Raw genomic sequence first — 18,556 nt, forward strand, 5'->3', positions numbered from 1 at the left:
CTGGGCTCAAGCGATCCTCCTGCCTCAGCCTCCCAAGTAGCTGGGACTACAGGTGTGCACCACCATGCCCGTCTAATTTCTCTATTTTTGTAGAGTTAGGTCTCCCTATGTCTCCCAGGCTAGTCTTGAAATCCTGGCCTCAAGCCTCCCACCTGGCCTCCCACCTCAGCCTCCCAAAGTGCTGAGATTATAGGAGTGAGCCACCATGCCCAGCCTATTTTGATCAGACTCTATAACAGTTACATGTGCCAGAACTCATCCAACTGTACATTTAGGGGATACTTTCTTGTATGTAAATTATGCCTCAATAAAGATGATTTTAAAAGAAAAAATAATTTAAAAAATTGAGGATATATTTAAACATCAGGAAATCTCAGTTTCTCTTGACTAAAATCAGAAGGTCTAGAGTCCCTGGGCCGCCTTCCTGGGGGATCACAGAGGTTGGAGATGAGCAGCAGCCTCTCCACTTTGATCTTGAGGCACAAATCTGACTGCCTTGGCGACTGTGGCAGCGGGAATCCTGTGTCACAGACGTCTGCACTGCGCTGCCTCCCGGAAGTCACCAGTCTGCTGGTCAAGTCTTTGCTGGAGACGCCAGGCTCAATGGCACTGATTCTCAGATGTTGCACCCCCCCACCCCGCAGGTATGGCCGTGAGGGACGCCACCTTGGAGCCGCCTCCACCAGGGACCCACCCTGACTGCAGCACCACCCCGGGGAGCAGCGAGACGCCTGCCAGGTGACTCCGGCCCCTTCCCTCCTTTTGGCTGCTGCAGGACAGGGCTGCCCCCGCCGTGCCCAGGGGATGCCTAGGGGCAGCCAGGCTGGGTGGTGTGGGCGTGGGCTGCATCCTCTGCGCCAAGCCTGCAAGTCATGTTGGGGAATACGTGTCCCCTCCACTGGAAAGCCCGAAGGCCTAGACACCCAGTCCTTGCCCTCCTCGCCTGGCGGGGGCGTTGGGCAGAGGATCCGGGGACCCAGGCCTTGTGACACAGTCTGTAGAGAAGGAAAATCACTCCTGAGCACACGCTTCCCTTTTTCCATCCCGATCGTCACTCCTGCCTTGGGCTTCTCTCCCCGCAGCTCCCCCGCCACCCTGAGCTCCCAGAGCTCCCTGCTGGACTCCCAGACCAGCAAGACGCTGCCCATCCCGACCGGCTCCCTCTCCTCCACGGGGAAGCCCATTCTGGACCCAGGTAATGGCTGCCTGCCCCCCTGCCGGGCCGAGAGGGCAGCTTCTCCTTCGTGGGTGTGGCCTGGGAGGGGGGTGGTGTCTGGCTTCTGTATTGTGCTTTCATTCTTGTGACAAGACCTTTGTCACAGCATCATCCTCGTGGCCCATAATTACTACTCAGAAAATAGGTGGTACTGGGAAATTTCTAGACTTGCAGTTCTAGATACTGACACTAGGTGGCGGTAGCTCCTAGGTCAGCAGTTCTCAAAGTGGACCGGGCTGGCTGCCTGGGCACGGCTTGACAACCTGCTAGAAAAGCCCGTTACGGGCCCTCCCCAGGCCGACAGAATCAGAAGCTGCATTTTAACAAGCTCTCGAGGGGGTTCATGTGCACGTTAATGTTTGAGGCGCACTTAACTGGCATATACTACCTTTTTAACATCTAAAAGTGGATGTGAAAAGTGATAACCAGATATACTATGTCTGTAAGTGACAAAAGGGAAAAAGGAAGCAAGTTAGCGCTGAGATGTAGAGAAATAGATCCAGATAGCGGTTAAGAGCGTGGGTTGTGGAGTCTGCCTGGCCTGAGCTGGGACTCTGCCATTTACCCTGGGGGTGACCTCAGACACATTACTGAACCTTCACGAGCCTCAGTTTCCCTTGTTTATAAAATGGAGATAGTGAGGGTGCCTGCAGCATAGGGTTGTTGATTCATTCATTCCTGAGCGTGCTCCTGTGCAGAGCAGACCCCGTGCCTGCCCTCATGGAGCTCACGGTCTAGGGGCTGGCTGGGAGTTGTACCTTATTCAAGCACCCCCTTCCCCATCCTCACTGCTCGACTCTCCCCTGTGCCCCCCAACTCTAGCCACACCAGACGTGCTACCAGGTGCCCATCACATCATGCCCTCCCCCATAGCCCCCAGACTTTGGTCTTTTATTATTCTTATTATTTGTATCAATGGGGGTCTCACTATATTGGCCAGGCTGGTCTCAAACCCCTGGCCTCAAGTCATCATCCAGCCTCAGCTTCCCAAAGTGCTGGGATTACAGGGGTGAGCCACCATGTCTGGCACAGACTTTGGTCTTTTGGATCTCAATTCCTTTTTCATTATGGCTCCTCAACTCCTCAGTTTCTCACCTTCTAGAAACTGCCCTTCTTCTCTCAACTGTAAATAGTTGATTGGTGGCTTCCTGGAGCCAGGCGAGGGGGGTTAGGGCTGTGTCAGACACAGTCCCGGCTTGGGAAAGGACCAGATATTGTTAGGCATGGTGGAATCTGTGTCCCAGGGGAAGGAGGAAGTAGTCTGGGGCTAGGGCTGTCCTGTGTGGTTGCAGCGGGGCAAAGAGTGAAGGGCACCTGTGTGTTTCAGGACCAGTACTTTGGGTGACCGTGGTGCTGGCGGTGGTGGTTGGCTCTAGCATCTTCCTCCTGTGCCGATGGAGGGCCTGCAGGAAGCAGATTCGGCAGAGTGAGTGCATGTGTCCTTGGGGCCTTGGGTGGGAGATGGGTTGCTCTCTGAGGGGCTGGCCTGGGTCCCTCCCCTACCTGCCCCTGCTCTCTGAGGCTGGCATCTCCAGCCCTGGTCCTGGTGTCATTTCAGAGCTCCACCTGTGCTACCCAGTCCAGACCTTCCGGCCCAAGCTGGAGTCCGTGGGTGAGTGTCCAGCAGTCCGAAGGGGAAAGCCAGGTGGGCACACACGGCTCCGGGCCCAGGCTTGGGCTCAGCAGACTTGACTTCTCCTAGCCCAGCCTCGGGGCTCCCTCCGTTGGGCTTCCTACAAGCGGCTCCTCCTCCCCAGCCTCCTCTGGAGTGGGGACATAATGCAGTGAGAACTGTGACTTGCCCTGACAGTGCCTGGCTAGAGCGCTGGCGCGAAAGTTTAGAAACCCTTCTTGTCTTGCATGCTTTCCCCGTAGCACCCCCCGGGGGGCATCCTGAGCACCCTCCTTTCCTCTCTTCTCCCTCCCTCCCTTCCCTTTCTCCTTCTCCTCCCTCTTCCCCCCTCCCCTGTTCTATCTCCTGGCAAGTCAGGCCAGCGGTATGAAGGGCACATGGTCAGGAGAGCAGGGTCACAGGGCTGGAGTCCTGGTTCTGCCACTTAACAAGCCACATGACCCTGGGCAAGTCACCTAATCCCCTGTGCCTCAGTTTCTTCATCTGGAAAATGAGGACGGTGGAACGTACTTCAGAGGCTTGGCCCGTGGATTCATCAAGGTCAGGCCGCTAAGCCCCACGTGGCGTGGCTGCCCGAGGTCAGTGCCTGCTGTTTGACGGGCCACCCTGTGTCTGGGGCCTTTGTCTTCACCAGGACTCCTGGGTCCTTGCTGTGATCCTTGTGCGGCCTCCAGGCCAGCTCTCCCAGGCAGCCCTCCAGAGTCCTTGTGACCACCCTGCCTGTCTCAGCAGGGGGCTCTTCTAGTGCTCCCCTGGCGGGGGTGGGGGGGAAGGGGGGTGATGTGCACAGCCATCCTGTGCTAAGTGCCTTCTCTCGCCCTTCGAGGCAGGCCAAGGTCTTCCTCCGCGCTCCACAGCGTCAACTGGGCACCCACTGCCTGCTGGGTCCCGGCAGGGTGGGTGTCTGAGCCTCCCTTTCTGGTTTGCAAGGCGCCTCCCTCAGAGGGTCTCGCGCCCCCTACAGTGCTGATTTTCATTCCACAGGGAGGAGACAAGGCTCAGAAGGGCAGGTGACTGGCCCAGGGCCACACAGCCTGTGAGCAGCACAGCCAGGCTGCAGTGCTGGTGCTCGGGCATTTGCCCCACTGCGGGTTCTCTCTGTAGAGGGCTCAGCCCTGCCCTCTTCCTTCCTGCCCAGCTCTGTCCACCACCCCAGTGCCTGCCCGAGAGCCCGGTGGCCAGCCTGAGGCCGGGCTTGTTGTCCCCGTCCCCCGATCCCCCCAGGACCCTTGCAGAGCCCCGCAGTGGGCTGACTGTTGGCTTGGGCACAAAAACACTGAGGCATGTTTTGAATTTGATGAGTTTCACAAGCAAGCACTTGTGTTCCCTTTGCAAGGGGGGTTTTTGTGTTTTGATAGTTTCAAGCCTGTTTCCATGAGCTGTCAGGCTCAGTGCCTCATTGAAACCGGCATTTGCTTTCTTGACATTTTTCTAGTATTAGAATTTCCGTTGCTGTCAGTTTATTTTTTTTCTTCAAACCTTTGTGAAAACAGTTTTGTTACAAGAAAGAAAGAAAGAAAGAAAGAAAGAAAGAAAGAAAGAAAGAAAGAAAGAAAGAAAGAAAGAAAGAAAAAGAAAAGAAAAGAAGCACCTTTCCTTAAGAAGCCAAATCTACGAGGACCAAGCCCTGAGACTCAGTGGTGGACTTCCTGTCTCCGGCCACTCTGGCCCGCTGGCCTCTGGCACCAGGGTCTGGGTTTCCAGGCCCAGCAGGAAGGCAGGTGAAGCCAGGACAAGCAGGCTCGCAGGGCACAGGGTGGGAACGGACTGAGCAGGGTGGAGGCCCTGCTTCCCTCTGGAGCAGTGGGTGGTGAAGGAGTGAAGGAGCATTCATTCATTCACTCACTCACTCATCGATTCAAATCACCTTTATAGAGCACCTGCCTGGTGCAGGCTCTGTGCTAGGCACAGAAACTGCCCTAACTCCCCCGAGCTTTCCGACTAGCGCGGATGCTCAGAGGGGCTACAGGAGAGCGGGGCGGGAACGTGCGCCCCTGCATCCGGGATCTGGGGCGGGGGAGTGCTTGGTTCGCTGAGCAGCGAGTGCACCAGCGGCCTGTGACCTTCTGTGCAGAGCGGTCAGACGCTCACCAGCCGGCTCTGCAAACGATCTGACTTTTCCTGCATGTGTCCCTGGAGAGAGGCACCTGCGAAGCGCATACGTCATCTCATTTTACTCTTCCTGCAGCCTGTGAGGTGCCTGCTGCTATGTATGGCCCCATCTCACAGATGGGCAGCCTGAGGCTCAGGAAGGTGAAGTAACTTGCTTAAGACCACGTGCTCAGTCGGACTAGAACCTTGTTCTTGCTGAGATTTTCGGCCTCGGCACTGCTGACGTTTGGGCACGGACCATTCCTCGCCGCGGGGGGCTGTCCCGGGCTTCGTGGGTGTGCAGCAGCCTCCCAGGTGCCTGTCATGCCCCCAGCTGTGACCAGCAAATGTGTCTCCAGACATTGTCACATGGCCCCTGGGGGAAACTACTCCTGGTTGAGAACCACTGGTCTGAAATTCTTTTAGTCCTTCATTTTAATGGGCACCTGAGTCATTATCTGTCATTTCAGGCAGATTGAGGTTGGAAGAAATTCTTTTTTTGTTTTGAAACACTTTCAAATTTACAGAAAAGTTGCAAGTGTAGTACAAAGAACTCATTTTGTGCTGAACGATTTGAGGGTTAACTTACTGACCCGACGCCTCATCACCCCCGAATATTTTAGTGTGTGTTTCGTACAAACAAGGGCGTACATAGTAAAATCATCAGAATGAGGAAATTCACATCGATACGTCACCACCGATGAATCCTGGTCAAGTTACTTGTCCCAGCAGCGTGCTTTGGAGCAGAAGAGTCCAGTTCAGAGGTGCGAGTTGCATTTGGCTGTCCGGTTCCTTGAGGCTCCCTCAGTCTGGGTCCGTTCCCCGGTCCTTGCCTTGACCGGCACTGGGGAGAGTGCGGGCGGTGACCCCGTGGATGCCCTTCACCTGCGGTTTGACTGGTGTTTCCTCCCGAGTGGACTCTGGGCGTGCATCTTTGGCTGGAAGATCCCAGAAGTGACGCTAGGCCCTTTCCAGGGTGTCCTGCCGCGTTTCGGCTCGTCCCCTTGCTGGTGCTGTGCACTTTGAGCCCTTGCATGATAGGGGACGCCTGCCAGGCCCCTGCGCCGCGAGGTCCTTCGTTTCTCCTTGGGAATTACTAAGCCTTCTGAAGGCAGGTACTTTGAGGCTATCAACAACCCGTTCTTCATCAGACTTTCGTTTCCTTCACTTAGACCTTTATGGGCTCATGGATTCGTATTTTGTTCCATGGGTTGTAATCTGTTAGCATCGTTATCTATTTCGATGCTCGGATGGGCCCAGATTAGGCCGGGGAGAGCCCCTTCAAGCTGGCTCCTGTCTCCTTGTGACATGTCCTCATCCTTCTGTGCTCTGAGCACTTCCTTGTTCTAAGATGTTCCCGGCTTATCTTGCCTCTTCTGCCCCAGCCCCGGAATCTCATCTCTGCAGGGAGCCCGGGGTTTGAATCTGGGGCTGCCTGTTGCCAAAGCCTGGCTGAACCTCTGTGCCAAACTCCTTCCTTGGGCCTGCTCTGCTGCTCACAGCCTCGGGGGATCAGGGGCCAGAGAGGAGGGGACGGGACTGAAAGGGGAGAACAGCGAGGATGGAAGAGACCAAGAGCTTTAAATCCTGCGGCAGAACTCTCGCACTCCTCGAGTGCCGCTTCCGAGCATCCTGGGGTACCATGCGCTTGTCCCTGGGGAACCGCCGCTGCCCGGCGCGTTCCTGGACTCCTGTCCTGGGTGCCAGATGGGTTTACGAGAAGATGGTAGTTATCTCCAAAAGCAAGAACACCAATAAATCAGGACAGCAGACTGAAGCAACATTTTTAAGGGAAAAGCACTTACGAAATCTGATCTTTGCCCTTTGCAAGATTTGTTTTGGGTCTTAATCAAAGCACTCATGAGTTGTGACATGGCTGTAGGCAGATGTCAGAGCCTCTTGGTTTCCGCCTTTTTACCTTCACGTTACGTTGCACTTGCTTCCGACAGTCATGCTGGTTTTTTCCGTGTGATGAGAGCACCGAGCCGTGTTCACATTCCAGGCTCTCCGGGGCCTGCTGTGTGCTAGACAAGCGTCCCGGCACCTCCTCTCTTGTAATATTTAGACTTTTAGAAATTCTAAGTAGATTTCATTTTTTAGAGCAGTTTTAGATTTACAGAAGATTTGAGGTGATGGTACAGAAGTTCCCATATATCCCACGCCTAGTTTCTTTTCTTATAAACATCTCACGTTAGCATGGCACATTTGCCGAGATAAATGGACTAGTCCGGACACGCTGTTGTTAGCTAAAGCCCGCATGTTATTCTCATTTACTCGGTTTACCTAAGGTTGCAGGGGCCACCCGGAGCCCCACGTTGCCTGCACTCAGCACGGCTCTTGTGGCTCCTCTGGCCCCGGCCGGTTTCTCAGACCTTGTTCTTGATGGCCTGGACTAAGGAGTTTTTTTTTTTTTTTTTAATTTTTTTTGAGACAGAGTCTCACTCTCTTGCCCCGGCTAGAGTGAGTGCCGTGGCGTCAGCCTCGCTCACAGCAACCTCAAACTCCTGGGCTCAAGCAATCCTCCTGCCTCAGCCTCCCGAGTAGCTGGGACTACAGGCATGCACCACCATGCCCCAGCTAATTTTTTCTATATATATTTTTAGTTGGCCAATTAATTTCTTTCTATTTATAGTAGAGACGGGGTCTCGCTCTTGCTCAGGCTTGTTTGGAACTCCTGACCTTGAGCGATCCTCCCTCCTCGGCCTCCCAGAGTGCTAGGATTACAGGTGTGAGCCACCGCACCCGGCCTGGACTAAGGGGTATTGATCAGGTATTTTGCAGGGTGTCCCCCCTTCTGGGACCTGTCTGATGTCCTCCTCACGATCAGGCTGGGGTTGTGGTTTTGGGGACCACAGAGGTGAGGTGCCATTCTCATCACGTCGGATGAAAGGCACCTGCTCTCAACATGATCTGTCACTGGGCACCTCGCTTTCGAGGTCTCACTTAATCCTCACAGCCCCCCGGGAGTGGGATCCCTCCCACGTTCGGGACGAGAGGACTCGGGCTGGGAGAAGGGAAGGAATGTGCCAGTTCCCGCTGTTCCGGAAGCCCCGCGCCAGAACGGCTAATGCCTCATTGTTTGGCATCTGGCTTGTTTTCAAGTTTTAGGTTATTATAAACACCCCTGCGGTGCACAGCTGTTTTGCTTTCTTTGGGGTTATTTCCTGAGGGTGTGTTCCCCAGAGAAGGGTGTGAGGTTTTCATCACCAGACAGCTCTTTAGAAAAATGGAGACCACTCACAGGACGGGCGCAGCTCCGTGGTCCTGTTCCCCCACGTCCTCTCAAGACCGAGTTTTATCATTTTTATCTACTTTGTCTTGTTTCTTTGTCAACCCCCCCCCTTTTTTTTTCTTGGCCACCCCAATGACTTGGCACCCAATAACAGCCGACTGTTTGCAGAACTCAAAGTCACTCTGGAAGGGCCACACGATTTGACTTCACTGACATTGTTTAAAAGAATGTGGCTCAGGTCAAAGGGCATTTCTCAAGGTGGTGGCTTAGGCAGTGGACGGTGGCTGGCTCACAGGAACGAGCTGTGACCTCCCGGGGACAGCAGTTACAGGATAAGTAAGCTCGGCACATATGTCAGCTTGGGTCCCAGTCGTGTCATCGCGCACACGAGCTTCTTTCGGGCATCGTTCTGGTCCTTTCCCCTCAGACACTTTCTATCTGCTGCTGGTCTTTTAAAAGATACCCGAGGGTGTTTCTCAAACCAGCCTAGTGTCCACGCAGCACGTTCGAACTGCCATGCCAGTCTTCCTTGCATTTATCTTATTTGTCGATCGCCTGCCCGTGAGTGTATCGGCCAGGACTCAGGCGTGACGGCCCCCAGAGCTGCCTAGAGCAGGGGTGTGTTCGGGGGGTGGCGTGGCTGGCATACTGGCATTCTGGCTGCGGATTTGCCTAGCCAGGTAGGCAACTAACGACAACATATCCCAGGCCTCGGTGTCCTTGGGAGTCGTCAGAGGCTGGGCATCCCCAGAGCACGGTCTTCGAGGGAGCTGACTTGCCCTAGGGCAGACTAGGTGCCCGAGTGCCCTTGTCCCTTTCTCAGATGGCCAACGAGCCATGGGTAGATGTCAATATGCGTTTGGCCATGGCCTGGCCCCTGTTTAATATGAGAGAACAATGCAGTGGAGGGTAGGGGTTTTCGAAGAGAAGATAAAGGTTGTGCCTTAAAAATCATTGCATCAGCACCTCCCGAGTCCACAAAAGGATGGGGTTAAAGGAAGTGAGGTGACTCGAGAGCAGTTGTCTTCCTCAGAGGCTGCTGCCTGGGCACTTTCAGGCACGTGGAAGAGAAAACCAAGCTCAGACAGGCTGGAGCCAAAAGGGCTCCACGGTAGACTGGCTTCCGGCATGTCCAAGTCAGCATTCGGATACCATCCTCAGGATCCCTCCTCTTCTCTCTGTCACCTGCCTTGAGCTCCTCCATGTGGGTTTTGCGTGGTGCTCCGGGGAGTCCTGGGCTCTCCACCATCTGGAGGTTGCAAGGTGGTGGCCCCAGACTGACCTCTGACCCGAGGAAGCCTCCTGGGCTCAGGGCGGGGCATGTTCTTCTCCTGAACCAATCCTTGGGGGTGGGGGTGGGTGGGTTGCAGGGTACTCATTGGCTTAGTCTCTCAGAATGAGAGTGGCCAGGGGAGACAGGTGGTCCCAGCTTCTCCAACGGCCCCTGGAGAAGTGAGCATCCGGAAGTGAGCCCCTGTGCCCCGGCCTGGGGGTGGGTGCTGACTCTGAAACCCGTCCACGGTCCTCCAGGCTGAGGGAGGACCTGAGCCCTGGGCGGGAGCTCAGCGCCACCTGAGATCCAGGGGAGCCACCTCCCCGAAGGTGGGGTGGGGCTGGGCAGGGAGCTGCTGGACTCTCCCTTGGTAAAGTAACCGCTCTGTTGCTTTTTGCAGATTCCAGACCCAGGAGGAGCCCAGCGGTAAGTCCCCCCTCCCTTGCCTGCACGTCAGCCTCGTGCCCCTAAATCCGACCCTTCCCCGGCAGATCTGTGGCTCTGAGAGCTTCCCGGGGAAGGGGAAGGACCGCTCCCTTCCCACGGTGCCCAGGGGCAGGCCGCCCTCGCGGGTTCAGGCTGTGTGTGCCCCACTGCAGGGCGCTCTGAGCTCTGAGCGCTGGCGCCTCACCCCGGGCCTGAGCCAGCTCTCGGCCAGGAATGGGGAGCCCCACCCCCACCGCAGCCTGCGGCTCCTGGCTCAGCCCGCTGGGGCTTTCCAGAAGGCCTGGGGGGGTGGATTTGGTTTTGGCCACTCTGGGGCACCAGGTCTGGTCTGGAGCAGAGGCTGGTTCCTTTCCCTCTCTCCTCCTTTGCTTCTCCAAGAGTTGTGTCCTCGGAGCCGGGTGACAGACATCAGAAGGCTGCACCCTGAGCACTTCAACACGGGTTTCCTAGGAACAAGAACGTGTTTCTGTACAGTCACAATGTGCCCGTCATGTCCAAGAAACGTAATAGACACGACCATAAAAAGTCCACGTTAAAATTACTTCTGTTATTGTCCCAATAATGACCTCTACAGGGTTGGTTTTTTTTTTTTTTTTGAGACAGAGTCTCACTTTGTTGCCCAGGCTAGAGTGAGTGCCGTGGCGTCAGCCTGGCTCACAGCAACCTCAAACTCCTGGGCTCAAGCGATCCTCCTGCCTCAGCCTCCCGAGTAGCTGGGACTACAGGCATGCGCCACCATGCCCGGCTAATTTTATATATATATATATCAGTTGGCCAATTAATTTCTTTCTATTTATAGTAGAGACGGGGTCTCACTCTTGCTCAGGCTGGTTTTGAACTCCTGACCTCGAGCAATCCGCCCGCCTCGGCCTCCCAAGAGGTAGGATTACAGGCGTGAGCCACCGCGCCCGGCCCAGGGTTTTGTTTTTTTAAACAAATTTAACTCCAGGATTCAACCAAGGAACACACCTTGCATTTAGTTGTCAAGTCTCTTTTAATCTAGAACAGTCGTCCTGTCTCCCTCCCCCTATTCCTTCTGCCAAATTTTGGTCTTTTTAGGAATCTAGGCGAGTTGTCTCAAAAAACGTCCCACAGTCTGGACACGGTTGTTTCCTCAGGATAAGATTCAGGTTGACTATTTTGGCAAGAACTCAGTACAGGTGGTGCTGTGGTTACATAAAGATTTTAATCTTTCCCCTGTTATCTTTATCCTTGTCTTTAATCTTTTATTTGAATCTGGGGAGGTGAAGGTGGGAGCGCTTAGAGGCAGTGGGCCTGGGGCTGTCACTTTCAGACGTAGGTGCTTAGGAGCATGGATTATAGAGGGAGATACCAGAGTTCAAATCCTGGCTCAGGTGCTTACAAACTGTGTAGCCCTGGGTGAGTGAAGCTCCTCTGTGCCTTGGCTTCCTCATCTGTAAAATGGGAGGCTGCAGTCTTTCCACGTCATAGGGTGTTGTGCGGATTAACAGCATGCCCATAGGTTAGGATCGGGGCCATGCACTGTGAGTGGCTGACCATGTGTTAGGATCGGGGCCACGCGCTGTGAGTGGCTGACCATGTGTTAGGATCGGGGCCACGCACTGTGAGTGGCTGACCATGTGTTAGGATCGGGGCCACGCACTGTGAGTGGCTGACCATGTGTTAGGATCGGGGCCACGCACTGTGAGTGGCTGACCATGTGTTAGGATCGGGGCCACGCACTGTGAGTGGCTGACCATGTGTTAGGATTGGGGCCACGCGCTGTGAGTGGCTGACCATGTGTTAGGATCGGGGCCATGTGCTGTGAGTCGCTGACCATGTGTTAGGATCGGGGCCACGCGCTGTGAGTGGCTGACCATGTGTTAGGATCGGGGTCACGCGCTGTGAGTCGCTGACCATGTGTTAGGATCGGGGCCACGTGCTGTGAGTGGCTGACCATGTGTTAGGATCGGGGTCACGCGCTGTGAGTCGCTGACCATGTGTTAGGATCGGGGCCACGTGCTGTGAGTGGCTGACCATGTGTTAGGATCGGGGCCACGTGCTGTAAGTGGCTGACCATGTGTTAGGATCGGGGTCATGCGCTGTGAGTCACTGACCATGTGTTAGGATCGGGGCCACGCACTGTGAGTGGCTGACTGTTACCTTTATCACAGGTGTCCCAGCTGTCAAGGCCCCAAGCCCAGAGGCAGCTCGAGGCCGTTTTAAAGCAGGAGGGAGACTCAGTGGGGTGTGTAGCGATGAAGATGAGGGCGCCTCCCGGTTGGTTTCGTGGCTGTGGGCAGGTTGGGGCCCCGCATCAGCTCCCGTTCCCTTTCCGCAGCAGCCGAGGAGGGACGTGTTGGTGACACGGCCGGAGTTAACAAGCCCCCCGCCCGTGGAGACCTGCCGAGGCGTGGGGACAGCCTGCTGCCTAGACAGCCTGCCGCTGCTGGATGCCAGCCCGCCCGGGGGCTCCTCGTCCCCCAGGGACCTGCCTGAACCCCGGGTGTCCACGGAGCACACCAACAACAGGATCGGTGAGTCGGCCTGTCTGGGGGGTCCTGGTGTGGCCAGGAGAGGGGGGACTCCGGGGCTGGGCGGCCCAGCAAGGGGGCGGCGTGGATGCTCCCCCGCACCTTGCTGTGCCTACACGGACCTGTCCGTGCGACAGGGGCAGCCGGCTGTTTGCTTCATGGGGCCACGAGAGAGCTCAGGAAACAGCGCCCGAGAGATGCCCAGCGCAGTGCCTGCCGTCATTAAAGTAAAATGTGCACCCCACCCCACCCCCAACACAGGCAGGTGGAAGACGTGCAGTGACACTAGGACCTGCCCCCTGGCTGGGGCATTCCAGGCACCGTGCAGATGTCATCTCTCATTGTCATACCACTTTTATTTTTTTTAAGAGACAAGGTCTCACTCTGTCAGGCTGGAGTGCAGTGGTGCAATCACAGCTCACTGCAGCCTTGAGCTTCTGGGCTCGAGGGATCCTCCCGCCTCAGCCTCCCCAGTAGCTGGGACCACAGGCGTGAGCCACCACGCCCAGCTAATTTTTTAATATTTTGCAGAGATAAGGTCTTGCTATGTTGCCCAGGCTGGTCTTGAACTCCTGGCCTCAAACAATCCTCCCACCTAAGCCTCCCAAAGTGCTGGGGTTTCAAGCATGAGCCCTGTGCCTGGCTGTCACTCCTGAGGATGGTGTATTTCTCCCCGTTTTACCACTGGGGAAGCTGCGGCTCGGAGGGGTGAGATGACTTTCCCTGTCACCTGGCTAAGTGGCACGGCTGGGACTCGCCCCCATGTCTGCTGGGCACTGAAGCCCTTGGTTTGCCGGCACCACCACCTGGCCCCTGCGGAAGCACAGAGGCCACATGGGGCCAGGTGCCCGGCACTTCCCAGCTGCAGCTGCCCTCCAGAGTGGACAGACATTCTGCTTTGGCCTCCCAGGGTCTCCCTGCCTCCTCTCTTGCTTCTCTCCACTGTGGCACAACCGGAGTTTCCCCCCAAATATATACCTGCCCACACCCCTGCATAAAACCCTCCAGTAGTTCCCATTACCTTCGGGATGAATTCCAGCATTCTCATCCCGGCATTCAAGGCTGCTCACATGCTGGCTCCCCCCACCAGACTCACCTGCCTCCCAACCCCACAGTCTGCCCCTCCCTCTTCATGGCAGTCTCCCGAGTGGACGAGTGGACGGGTCCCTCTTACTCCTCAGTCTCAGCAGGAGCTGCTTCCTCACCTAGAACAGCCAACTCCACCTCTTTGAATCCAGTTAATGCCTAATGTCTTGGGGGATGCTGCTTATTTGCCGACTCCTCCTCCAGGAAGCCTTCCATGCTCTCTCCAATCTCCTGATTAGGCCAGATGCCCCTCTGCTGTGCTCCCCGAGACCCCGGCCTGCCCCTCTCAGTGCCCTGGGCACCAGCAGTGTGACTGTGGTCACAGCCTCCCCCCCACATCCACCTGGCTGTGAGCTCCCTGGGTGCAGGGTCTCGGTGGGCCCCGTCTCTGTCCTCTCTGGAAGGGTGACTGGCACTCGGGTAATACCAAAGAGGCAAATGTAATAGTCGAATTTCTATGGCAGACGCTGGTGGTTAGAACTCTTTAGGGCAGAGTCTTCTGTGACAAATTGAAACTTGGAATTGTAGCATTCAGTACGTTTTATCTGAAAAGTATGTAGTTTGGGAAATACTGCCAAAGCCTTCTTGAAATTTCCTAAGAAGTCCTAATCGGACCATTTGCGTCCATGCTGAGTGCAGTGCCTGGAATTCCGGGGTGGGGCTTGGGGGGTGGGGGGGAGGGTGGAGGAGGTCCTGGGCTCCAGGGCCACTGCGCTGGGGCGGGCAGCCTTCCCCGCTTGGCCTCCAAGCCTGGCTGGTGAGTGGGATGGGGAGGGGACGCTGTGGAGATTCTCTAGGACACCCAAGACACGGGTGACCCCCTTGTCTGCCTAATACCGCCCCAGACCAGCATCCTCCCTGCCGTCCAGTTCCCAAGAGGGACCAGACTCAGGCCTGAGCTTCATCCCTCCCCACTGAGCACCAGGCAGGGGAGCCCCTTTCCCCACCCCAGCCCCCAACAAGACAAATTCTCTGGATTCTGGAGCTCTGGGGCGGGGTGAGGCTTGGGCTGCTTCTGCTTAGACAAGCCCACCCCGATTCCCTCCCACCCTACTCCACCCGCCTCTCATCGCTCCTGTCTGTCCCCCTTGGAGCCTTCTCTCCCCTCCAGAGGTCCCCTGTCTCACCACCCGTGGTCCCCATCTTTTGCCCGGCTCCTCTGGTCGAGGTTGCTGCAGGCCTTGATGGAGGCGTGGGGTGAGGCCCGAGGCCCTGCTCTCTGTTTTAGGGTCTGGGGGGCACCCAGCCCACAATGCCCACTGCTTTGGCCTTCCCTCTAGTTCTTGCTGCTATTTTGAACACTTCTCTGTTTCCTGGGAGTCTTCAAAACCAAAAGAGAAGAACTGGCATTATGCATTGGGGTTGAGGGTACAGGAGCCCTCAAGAATCTTTTTAGGGTTCCTGAATCTGAGGAGTATAACCAGGTTACCCAGAGAGGCAAGGGTCCCTGAGCCCCGGCCCCACCCCAGGTCTCAAGTTCACTCTTGAGATTGGCCACTCACCCTCAGATCCCCGGGCGGGGCAGCGGGGGGCTGGCCCTGCTCTGAGTCCGGGCCGGCTGGGGGACGGAGTCAGCTGTCGGGCCGAGCCCGGGCTTCCCCTCTCCCAGCTTCTCAACCACGTCACTCCCCTGGGCCACCAGGTCCCCCTCGGTCAGAAGGCCACACCAGAAACCCCCACATCGGACTGTGGTGAGGACCACAAGGGATTGTGCCTCTAGTGGGCTGGGCTCGGCCATCTGTCCCAGTGAGATCTACCCGGCACCTACTACGTGCTCTCGGGCACAGCCGTGCAGGCCACAGGCGGAGGCCGGCTCTGAGCCATGCACCCTGAAGTACACAGCCCCACGCAAGGCTGTTTGAATTGGCAGCTGCTGTCGCTTATGGACGGGGCTGAGGTTTCTGTAGGATGTGACCAGCTGGCTGGGTTTGCCTGGGCTGACGGGGTCTCGCAGGACTTGGGACTTCCAGCACCAAACCCAGGAACGTCCCGGCCAGACTGGGACAAGTTGGTCACCCCAGGTTTCTGCTTTAGGCACATGGATGGGAGCAGGAAGGCAGCTAGGCTGGGTGTTCCTGTTGGGATTTCTCCTGTGTTGACCTTGGGCAGATCATTTGACCTCTCCTCTGAGCTGCAGGTTCTTGTCTGTCAAATGGGGGCGCTGAATGCCGAGGATTGGGGAGCCATGAGTTGGAAGTGCCTGGCACGCGCTCAGCTCCACCTGTGTCCACAGGTGATCTCGTTGGCGACACCCCTGCCTGTCTCCTCTCACGGATTGCTCTCTCCCCAGCCATGTCCTCTTCTTCCTTACCCTCCTGGAAGAAGGCCCGAGAGAGTCCTGGGCAGCCGCCTCCAGTACCGAGCGGCTGTTTTTAACCCTTCAAGGCGCGGCTCCTGGCTGTCGTATGTCCTCTGGGCCACAGGACACCCGTGAGGTCGGCGAGGCTTGCCGTGCATCAGAGGGGCCGTGTCATCTGCCTGAAGTCACCCAGCAGGAGTGGCGGAACCGGGCCTGGGCCCCTCATCTGGCTTCTTGCTCCCCGCTGGCCGGGGCTGTGATCCGCTCACCTCACAACCCTTTTGCCTTGCAGAGAAAATCTACATCATGAAGGCCGACACCGTGATCGTGGGGACCGTGAAGGCTGAGCTGCCCGAGGGCCAGGCCCTGGCGGGGCCGGCGGGGCCCGAGCTTGAGGAAGAACTGGAAGTGGACCACGTTCCCCACTACCCGGAGCAGGAGACAGAGCCGCCTCTGGGCAGCTGCGGGGACGTCATGTTCTCAGTGGAGGAGGAAGGGAAGGAGGACCCCCCGCCCGTGGCTGCCTCTGGGAAGTGAGGCCTGGCCTGGCTGGGGCGGGGAGGCAGTGGGGCGTCCTTCGGAAGGCCAGGGTGGCGGCACCGGTGTCGCCGAGCTTGAGGGCAGACACCTGCCTGAACCGACGCAGGGGTTCTGTGGTCTCTGCCTGCCTCCCCCGCTTAGCTGCCCCTGACCCAGACCCAGGGCATCCAGCGCTCGTACAGAAGAGACAGTCCACAGGGACCGCAGCCAAGTGGCGATGTTGGCTGGGGCAGCAGGCAGACAGCAGGGACGGGGCACTGCTAAGAACAGCACTGGCCCCAGAGCCCTGGGCATCAGCCACTGGCCACCATGCCCAGGGCCCACTGAGGGGGAGAGGCTGCCAGGCTGGCTCCAGGCCCCCGACTGTACCCCTACTCCCTTCTCTCCCTGAGCCCCACAGGTGATGCCCAGCAGGCCCTGTTGGCATGCCACCAGCCCCTAGTTACTGTCAATGTGGCCCCAGTGGGCACGGAGCCATGGACTGGTGGTTTCTTCTGAGTCAGAAGGGAACTTGAGGGGGCAGCATCGGCTGGCACAATCCCAGCCGTGGCTGCCACGTGGCACCCTGTGCAGGGGGAGGCCCGGCCTGGCCCAAGCCTTGCCTGGGCTGAGCAAGACCCTCCTGGCGCTGCCCCCTTCCCTGTTCCATAGCCCCCACAGGGCCCAGGACCAATGCGCTCGTCTCAGAATGTCCCCACGAGGCCTCTTGGGGCCCAGATGTGTGCAGCCCCCCAGCAGCTGCAGTGCTCCCGCCCGGCCAGGGACTCCCTCCCCACACGGAGACGGGCCCTGGGGCCCTGCCTGGGGTCTTTGACTGCCCCGTGGCACCACCTGCTCTGTCTCCTAAATGGAAGAAGCACCTACCCTGGATCCGGCCTGGGTCCTGCGGCTCTGTGCCCACCGGGAGTGGCTGTCAGGAAGCCCCAGGTCCCCCCTAGACCCCTCCCTTATTCTGGACTGCGGTAGACAAAAGAGTGCTGGGGTTCAGTCTGGATTTCAGGAGCTTTGCGTTTCACACTAAGGAGTGAAGCTGCGCTGACATCCAGTCCGCTGGCCCCTCCCCGGGGGCCTTCAGCTGCATAAACAAACAAGTGGGGATGACACATCCGCCGCAGCCTGGAGACTCCTGGACTTACCGTCTGGAGCCGGCGGGAAAGCTGCTGTTTACTCCAGAGCCGAGAGCTCTAGAGGAAGTTGGGGCCGGTCAGGAATCACGAGGGCAGTTTCTGAAAGTGCGAAGGTGTTTTGGGGAAAGTTCGAGAGGCCGGGGCATTACGAGAGGCGGTTACAGCAGAGCCTGGACGTTGGCCAGAGGAAGTTTAAGTGCGACGGGTGCCATTTGCCGAGAGCCTCGTGCCCCCCAGAGCCTTGGCCATGTGGTGTGCGGGACGCCACACGCCTGCCCGGCCGGCCGGCCAGCACCCTGGACTCTGGATATTGACACCTTTTAACAAAATACTGCACTCCCTCGCCCAGTGGCCCTCACACAACTTTTGACCCTCTAAAAATCCTTAATAGCCCATAAAAATGAAAAATCGTAAGGCCGAGGGAGCTGTCACTGAAGCAGAGTATGTTAGAACATCTGAGCAGGGGGTGGGGGGAGCCTCTCCCCGGGTAGGCAGAGGGGAGAGGGGTCTGCCGCTGCCGCCGCACCCCGGACACCCGGGCCGCCAGTCTGGACGGATCGGCCGCTTCTGGGGACCGGAGCCTGCTACCCGCAGCCCCTCCCGCTGCTGCAAAGGGGAATTCTCCCTCCTTGTCACTGCGCTCCCGGTCCAAGGCCTGCCCCTGGGGGTGCTCAGAATAAAGCCACTGTTGTCACAACGCTCCCTTCGGGTGTTTGAGGAAAGGCGTCTGGGCCTCTCCGCGCCCTTCTGCCCTTTGGGCTGGGCAGAGCAGCCCCGTAGCTGCGGAAGGGAGTCTCCGAGATGGGTGTGAGGGCCGAGCCTTGGGAGGCGGGAAGAGGACGGAGGGTATAAGTGGGCCTTCTGTGCCTGCCACCCTGGGCACAGCTCAGGGGCACTTAGGGGCCAGCTTCTACCATAGGCAGACAGTCTGGCTCCCCCCTCCACTGTGGCCCCCCTGTGGGGTGGGGGAGACCAAGGGCCGTGGACAGACCCTGCCCACCCCATCCGCAGGGCTCCAGCTCACACCCAGACCTCACCACCAGCCCAGCTATTGAACCAGCCACCGGCTGCTGTGTGGTCAGCCCTGGCCCCGGGGGTGGGGGTCTCACCCTGCCCT

At 57.6% G+C, this 18,556-nt stretch overlaps 1 protein-coding gene across 2 annotated transcripts in view; it reads left to right on the top strand.

Moving 5' to 3' along the window:
* Positions 1–18,136, top strand: part of TNFRSF8 (TNF receptor superfamily member 8) — a 35,398-nt gene extending 17,262 nt beyond the window's left edge. The window contains exons 6-12 of one of the 2 annotated variants that reach the window (XM_020281684.2): positions 645–738; positions 1,083–1,195; positions 2,544–2,642; positions 2,775–2,828; positions 9,846–9,871; positions 12,195–12,390; positions 16,065–18,136. In XM_020281684.2, coding sequence (XP_020137273.2) covers positions 645–738; positions 1,083–1,195; positions 2,544–2,642; positions 2,775–2,828; positions 9,846–9,871; positions 12,195–12,390; positions 16,065–16,309 — 827 coding nt within the window. In that variant the 3' untranslated portion in view covers positions 16,310–18,136. The remainder of the gene's footprint in view (positions 1–644; positions 739–1,082; positions 1,196–2,543; positions 2,643–2,774; positions 2,829–9,845; positions 9,872–12,194; positions 12,391–16,064) is intronic. The other variant, XM_075994103.1, reaches the window with a different exon arrangement.
* The last annotated feature ends 420 nt before the right edge of the window (positions 18,137–18,556 follow it).

The sequence above is a fragment of the Microcebus murinus genome, chromosome 2 (assembly GCF_040939455.1).
Source record: "Microcebus murinus isolate Inina chromosome 2, M.murinus_Inina_mat1.0, whole genome shotgun sequence".
In the NCBI taxonomy this organism is placed as follows: domain Eukaryota; kingdom Metazoa; phylum Chordata; class Mammalia; order Primates; family Cheirogaleidae; genus Microcebus; species Microcebus murinus.